This window comes from Thermobia domestica, chromosome 2 (assembly GCF_964235325.1).
Source record: "Thermobia domestica chromosome 2, izTheDome1.hap1.1, whole genome shotgun sequence".
NCBI classification, from domain to species: domain Eukaryota; kingdom Metazoa; phylum Arthropoda; class Insecta; order Zygentoma; family Lepismatidae; genus Thermobia; species Thermobia domestica.
In genome coordinates this window covers 38,436,526-38,444,869 of record NC_137455.1, presented here as the reverse complement: position 1 = coordinate 38,444,869, position 8,344 = coordinate 38,436,526, and the positions used below count along the sequence as shown (strand labels likewise).

The 8,344-nt window shown below is 38.0% G+C and overlaps 1 protein-coding gene across 1 annotated transcript; it reads left to right on the top strand.

The window, feature by feature from the left end:
* Nucleotides 1-410: 410 nt before the first annotated feature.
* On the top strand, nucleotides 411-1,802 carry LOC145678980 (uncharacterized). The gene has a single exon (XM_081749582.1). The coding sequence runs from the start codon at nucleotides 411-413 to the stop codon at nucleotides 1,800-1,802; it is 1,392 nt and encodes a 463-aa protein (XP_081605708.1).
* The last annotated feature ends 6,542 nt before the right edge of the window (nucleotides 1,803-8,344 follow it).

Sequence of the window (8,344 nt, the reverse complement as noted above, 5' to 3'; positions counted from 1 at the left end):
CACAAGAGAATGGCGTTCCACAGGGTAGTGTGTTGAGTGTCACATTGTTTGCTGTTGCAGTAAACAGTGTGATGTCGCAGCTCTCCCCTTCTGTTCATGGGCTGCTTTATGTGGATTGCTTTACTATCTACTGTCGCTCACGTGATCTTCGTACAGTTACTCGCCAGTTGCAGTTAGCGCTCAACCGCCTTCACCGATGGTCTACCACTACTGGTTTCAGCTTTTCTCTCACCAAAACACACTGCGTACATTTTTGTCGCCTTCATCACTGTGCCTATGATCCTGAGCTGTTCCTTGGCTGTTCTTGATTGTCCTATGTGGATCATGTTCGTTTTCTGGGCTTGGAGTTCGACCGACGACTTACCTGGGCTGTTCACGTTCGAGACCTGAAGTACCGCTGTCTCCGCTCCATGAACTTACTACGTTTGGTGTCCCATCTTTCGTGGGGTGCTGACCGTGTGGTGATGTTGCGTCTATATCGTAGCCTCATCCGCTCCCAATTGGATTATGGCTGTGTTGCATATGGTTCTGCTCGACCTTCCATCCTACGTCATCTGGATTCTGTTCATCATCTTGGCCTTCGTTTGGCGCTTGGAGCTTTCCGAACTAGCCCTATTGCTAGTCTCTATGTCGAGGTTCATGAACCATCTCTTTCCCACCGTCGGGACTGCCTGCTCCTGCGCTATTACATTCATATCCGTGCCGTACCTGACCATCCTTCGGCCTTTGCCCTTGAGGCTGGTGCTCGCTATGACAGATATCAAGCACGACCTACTGCTACCCGGCCTTTTGGCATTCGTGCTATAGACCTTGGTGCTTCTCTTGGACTCGATGTCCCTGCCATCTATCCATTGGGCCTCCTGCCCATTCCTCCATGGACAGTTCTTCCACCAGTTGTCAGCTTTCATCTAACGCAATTTAAGAAGTCTGTTACCAGCAATCAACAATTTTGTAAGGAGTTCTTCTCTTTTCTGGATGCGTACCGTACCTACGCTGTCTTCTACACGAATGGTTCGAAGCATGAAGATTCTGTTGGCTGTGCCTTCGTCACGGACGATCATAGCGCTGGCTTGAAGCTCCATCTTACTTCCACTGTATTCACTGCTGAATTGGTTGCTATTCTGGAGACTCTGCATTATATTCGTCGACGCCATCTCCGACATGTTCTCCTGTGCTCTGACTCCAGCAGCGCTTTACAAAGTCTCACGGATGTGTCAACTGTGCACCCTATAGTTCAGCAAATTCTACTCTCTTGCCATTCCTTACGACTTGCAGGTTGCGATGTCCAATTTTGTTGGGTGCCTGGCCATGCTGGTATTCCAGGAAACGAGCGTGCTGACCGTGTTGCCAAAGAAGCTGCCCTTACAGGACCTGAGTATCCGTCACTGCTTCCCAGCTCTGATATTCGCCCTGTAATCAACCGTCTTCTCCTTCAGCGCTGGCAAACAAACTGGGATAAACACCTTCAGAATAAATTGCATGCTGTCAAGCCGCGACTTGGTGTTTGGGCCACGAGTTCTCGTCCTTCAAGACTGGAAGAACGACGATTGGCACGATTACGTATCGGGCACAGCCATCTGACCCATGGCTACCTGTTACGTCGTCAGAACCCGCCTTACTGCACCCAGTGTGGTGCATTCCTGTCCATCCGCCACCTTCTTGTGGAATGTGTTCCTCTTGCTCCTGAGCGAGCCCGCCTTGGCTTACCAGCTGATCTGTCTACCTTGCTTGGAGACGATGTCCAGATGATCCAGCGAGTTTTCACCTACTTGCAGCTTTTGCACGTCTTGCGTGATTTGTGAGTGCATTTCTCACATTTCTTTTAATTAATTTATTTCTGCTTTTATCTACCGTTTGTGTTTTTTCATGGTGGTTTTATGCTTGTCATAGCATTTCCTTGCTTTTATCTTCTTTACTGCACTGTCATATTCATTACTAATTATGGGCTGCCCCACGTGTGTGCACCTATTGCCAAGCTGCCCCGGCAGAGAAGATTAACATGCTGTTGTGTACTAACCAGTCCTTGTGTCTGTGTATCGAGTTTGCACATTTCTTGAATGCTATGACATTTTAATTCATAAATGACCGAACACCTTTTACGTACTCCAGACTTTGCTTTTACTTTATTATCTCTATGATACTATGCTTTTTTTCTTGGGTACTTCATTTTTCTTGTCAGAGAAGGGTGCAAAAGACCTCGATGTCGACGCGCTCATATAAACCCTTTCAATCAATCAATCCAACTTGTCCGCAATGTTTGTTCCAACTTCCCCAGGTACTTTTTTCACTTTCACTTCTTAAAGAATTTGAAGAGGTTCTGTTAGTAGAAGAGACTTCTTCTCCAATTCAGTGATGGCTTGAGGCAGATGAGAAAAGTTTGCTTTAATGTAACTTAGTTGTTGTACAGCAAACTGTGACTTCAGTGCTTTTTTTTTGCAGACGTGATTGAAGCGGCTTCAATCTCGTCGAGCGAATCGATGACCTGAACAATGCTTTCAAAATTATCTGCATAGTACAGTGCTGCTGAGAGCCACGTTCCCCAACGGGACACAACGGGCTGTGGTGGCAGTGGTGTGTTTGGAAGCATATCCTTGAAGGTAGGAGCTTTCAAGAAAACCTTGTTTACAGATGAAATTATGTCGTTGACGATTGACTATGTGTTTGAAAGTATTTTTCAAGTTAAAAATAACTATAAAGATTCATTTAGGACGTTATAGGTTCTAAAAGCAAATTTAGGATTTTTTAGGTCCTAACCCCCCAATTAGGACAATTTAGGTCCTATAAAACTAATATAGTTCTACTTACTACTACTTAGTTCTACTTAGTTCTACTTACCTACTTTTGCAAAGATATTTGAACAAATCCTATACCGACGGATAATTGACCACATCCAACCCGTAATCTCACCATATCAACATGGCTTTATCCCACACAAATCAACAACAACAAACCTTGCACTTATCACAGACTTTATAGCAAATTCGTTAGATGTAGGATGTCAGGTTGATGTAATATATATAGATTTTGAAAAGGCATTTGACAGAGTCAATCACAACGTACTATTACATAAGCTAGGCGAATATAATTTCTCTTCTACCTTGATCAAGTTCTTTTCATCATATTTAAATCATCGAAAACAAACTGTTATCTACAAGGAATATAAATCATCTGATTATATTGCATATTCTGGAATTCCCCAGGGCTCTAATCTAGGTCCGTTATTGTTTCTTTTATTCGTTAACGATCTCCCTGATCATATATTATTAAGTAACAAATTGCTTTTTGCTGATGACCTCAAAATATATGGTAGGATAAAAACCATCCATGACTGTCTCGATTTACAACGTGACATGGAAAATATTGCTAATTGGTGTTCTCTTAACAAACTTAATGTAAACATAAACAAATGTAACATTTTATCGTTTACCAGAAACAAAAGTCAAATAGAGTTTGATTACTCAATGAATCAGATCTTACTAAATAGATTAAATTCAGTCAGAGATCTTGGAGTTATATTTGATACGAAACTGACATTTAATAACCATATAGAGAACATAGTTAACGAATCTTTCAAGATGTTAGGGTTCATAATTAGAATTGGAAAGGAATTTAACAATAGTACTACACTAACAAAAATGTATTATGCCTATGTGCGATCAAAACTGGAATATGCTGCTGTGATTTGGAACCCATCACAACAGCAATACAGACACCAACTGGAAAAGGTCCAATCTAAATTTATCAAATACTTGACGTACAAGACAACTGGAATCTATCCATATTATGAAAATTATCTAACATTAATAGACAACTTCTGTATCCCTACACTTGAACAAAGGCGAAATGTGACAGATTTGATTTTTCTCCATAAAATAGTACAAAACGAATTTAATTGTACAGATCTCATATCAACATTAAATTTTCATGTCCCAACACTTAAAACTCGTGCTAATAACTCTGGTCTGTTTTATTGCAAAAAAGCAAGGACCAACGTATTATTGAAATCACCAATTTGGAGAATGTGTTCTACTTATAACAAAATATGTATCAAACACAAAGAAATTGACATCTGCAATATGAACTCTATGTTTAAGAAAACTATTGTAAATGTATTATGTAATACACCAACACTATAATTGGGCTTATGCCTGTTGTGTTGATGGCAAATAAATAAATAAATAAATAAATAAATTATAGCAACTTGAAATGTAAAGAAAACACGAATTTTTTGCATTCACTGTACAGGAATAAAATAGGTTCGAACCTAAGAATCCGGAGCCTAATAATAATAATAATAATAATAATAATAATAATAATAATAATAATAATAATAATAATAATAATAATAATAATAATAATAATAATAATAGTTACAACTGCATCAATAATTATGAAAGTCGGAACTTAAAGTCCCGACAGGAGCACCTAATGAACATTTTCTCCTAAATCAGGACTGTCCCCACAAAATCGGAACGTTGCAGTGGGAGAATCTAGCCCGGGACTGGAAAAGTCTAGGCCACCCAGCTTTTCGAGAGAGAAAATAATTGAAGCTACTATTTACATATTTTTGAAAGTTAATAGTAAAATTATGATATATCAATCATAGTCTGACTTCTGGCTGCCACCCCACTTTTTTTACCCTCTATATCCACCTCAGAACGGTTGGGAACCCTGGTGGTCAGCTGTGTGAAGGGGCCACGGTGGTTCCATGATAGAGAATTGATCTATGGGACCCCAGTTCTTTCTCAACTTGCATCAAGAGAGTTTTGTAGTCCACAAACACGGTGTGCATGGATTTTCTTTCGGCGTTTTCCCGTTTTCTCCCACTTTCTTCACTTCTCCATGTCATTCATTCTCTTTATCACCATTTGCTTTAGCCTAAACGGCATGGGACATAAAACAACTTAAAAACTATTTCATTTCATTTCGGTTGTGTGCAAAATTTATTTGAGTTTGCACCGAAAAGAAAATATATGCTTGACATCTAGCGATGAAATTGTGAAGATCTTGTAAGCAGAAAGCTATTGCCAGTTGTATTGTTTTGTGCTAAAGTCGTTTCACTTGTTTTCTATAGTAATAAAACATGAATTAATGTAAAATGAGTGAGGAACAAAAAGTGAACATCATTACAGCTTTACCCAATGGAAAGAATCATAAACATATTTTGTATCTTTGTCATGTTATGTTTCTGTTGAAAAAAAAAGACGTACATGAAAGAGCATTTATTTGGAGTAATATATACTGTAGCAATTTCAGCAAATAATACCAACAAATGTATTCAGCTTAAAAATAACATTTAATTACGTATTTCGCATGATTACGCTTTAATACCTAAAATGCATTAAACTGACATTAAGCTGGAGCTACATATGCTCAGGTGAGAAGGTGTTAATAAAATTAATGTAAAATTATTCGCAATATTTATTATTTTGCAAGCGTACTTTGTAACTTAGCTTCAGGTAATATTTTAATGTAATTGTGTGATACTTTTAACATGTCAACTGAAAGTTATTGAATATTCTACACTAGTGGCATATGCTGGTCTGATGGCTTGGGCTACCACTGATCTTTATAACATCTGTATATTATTATTATTATTATTATTATTATTATTATTATTATTATTATTATTATTATTATTATTATTATTATTATTATAATTATACTTATAATTATTATTATTATTATTATTATTATTATTATTATTATTATTATTATTGGAGGTAAGTTTCCACGTTATTATACAATCTTCAAAATAAGATAAAACCGTACAACATACCTTCCTTTTATCAAGTAGATAAATATGATTTTCTCTTCAGTACAAAGACTTATCTAATTAATATTACGGAAGAACAATCGTACATTCTAACTTCTTTTACTGCATGAAGTATTCCCACGTTTTACTAGGAATATGTGGCAACCCTACTCACCAGAGTAAATGGAAGTTGTGGGAGTAATAAAGAACGCTGAAATAGGCGATTAGCCAATGAGGGAAGCTCAGTGTGTAAGAGTTTTTGCAATGAAACGCAAAGAATGAAACAAGTATTTATAACAGCTATGCCAATCATTGCAAAATATTGTGAAATACAAAACTTACGTTGCGTTGACTCAAACTGCTACGGAACAAGGCTCAAGATGTCCGAGACAATTCCGGAGATCCCCAAAATGCACTCTCTTACTTGTATAATTTCCCTTTATCCTTCACTAATGTCCAAGAAACCCATTACTCTAAAGTAACATTAAACTGGTGTTATCTGGCAGCTTGTTCTTACGCTGCTGGTAGAGGTGGAGCGAAAGGGAATGCGCTGATAACTACACGATTCTCACTAGAGAAGCGGTTTCTGCTACGTTGCCATATCGAAGATCTTTTAATAAGGAAGAGAGACAGACTGTGTGAAAAGAAGTTAGTGGATGTTCCTAAATACATACAATTCTCAGAAACTTATATTACTGAAAGAAGATACGAAATTATAAAATTATAAATATAATTTAGTTTATATTAAATTAATTACTTCATTTTGTAATATTCTAGGGCTATACCACCGGTAGAGCCGATAGCCTACAAAATACGTAACTATTCTACACTGAAGAAATCATTGTGGAGAGATTTTGTCCGAAGCGACATTTCGGCCACGTACCCAGAATACATCCCAGATGGTTAATTTCAATGACAAGGCAATACTTCTATTACACTTAACAGATAATAATAGAGCCCGTTCTAGGATAGTAAATTGGCCAGTCACACATGAAAGAAGCAGAGAAATGTACTGTTACGAGGGGGAGTCAAATGAAAACCATAATTATTTTTTTTAAATATTATTTATTGATCACACAGGGTACAGAAGTAAATCACTTTTCAACATAGTCACCTCCTCGTTCAATGCAAGTCCGCCAGCGCTTCGGAAGAGCCTGAATACCTGCAGAAAAAAAGTCTTTTGGGCGACGGCGCAACCACTCGTGCACCGCGTTGCGTACCTCTTCATCGGAGTGGAACTTCCTGCCACCACTCCTTGCTCGCTCGCTTTGTTTCAGGCTGATGGTAATGCACCCATGTTTCGTCACCAGTGACGATTCGTGACAGGAAGGCATTACCGTCACGTTCAGCACGCCACAAAAGGTCTTCGCACGCATCAACACGTCGCTGTTTCAGTTCAGGCGTCAGTTGTCGGGGCACCCATCTTGCAGACACCTTATGAAACTGGAGAACATCATTCACAATATACTGAACCTTCATTTGTCTAAAAATGTCAATCGGTTTCACACCTTCACTTCGCAAAAACCGAATCACAGAACGCTGCTCCTCGCTGGTGCATGTGGCTAGTGGGGCTGCCATTTTGGAACTGTTGTTGCGCCGGTGTTTGTGCATCTGACGGCTGCTGCCACCTAGGAGACATCCGGCATACTATCGTAAACAGGCATGCCAACTTACAGCTCACTGGCGCCATATGCGGATTTTTATTTCTACTTTTATGGTTTTCAGTTGACTTACCCTCGTATAAATAATGATGTTATTCCTGGGTAGATCTTATTTAAAAAGAAAAAAACTCCATTGGATGAATATTTATCGACTTCTTAGTAGGTCACTATGCTACGTAGGAATTGAAAATGACCTTTATTTGTGGAAAGGTTAAGATAACAGTGAGAATTTCTATACATTTTTCAAAATTTAGTTTAATAAGAATTTTCAAAGAAATGTAATGGTGAACATGAACAAGTGTATTAAGTTACTATGTCCTTCTACGAATGTAAGGATTAAATTAGGAATGATCCAAAAGAATGGATCAAAAGATTGCGATCTTGACCAAGTATTTTAGGGATGATCAAAAAAATGCATCAAAAGATTGCAATCTTGGACAATATTTAGTTTTTGAATCAAGGTCCACTAAATTTTTGAAAGGCCCCTAAATCGAGTTTTCGTACGTTTTACGGAATAAGCACATCGTTCTGAGTTAAGTGATAGTTTGGGTTTGGCTACACTATATGTAATTCTCCAGATATAAGGCCTACAAGAAAATTTTTGATTGAAATATATTGGTAATTCTTGCATCAGGGGCCAGCTACAAAATTTTTTAGCAGCCCCTAAATCGAATTTTTGTATATTTTTACGGAATAAGCACATCATACTGAGTTAAGTTTGGGTTTTACTACACTATATGGGTCTCCAGATATAAGGCCTATAAGGAAATTTTTGACCGAAATATATGGGATATTTTGATTTAAAAAAAAAAAAAACTCTTGCAACTTTCCACTAAAATTCCAATGGAAAGTTTGCACCAAATCATCGTTCTAAATTTCCCTGGAAACGAATCTGATAAATGGCAGATAGGTAACTAGTAATTACAAG

What these genes read in the sequence shown, in the direction of transcription:
- LOC145678980 (XM_081749582.1), top strand. Translation starts at nt 411, where the DNA reads ATGAACTTACTACGTTTGGTGTCCCATCTTTCGTGGGGTGCTGACCGT.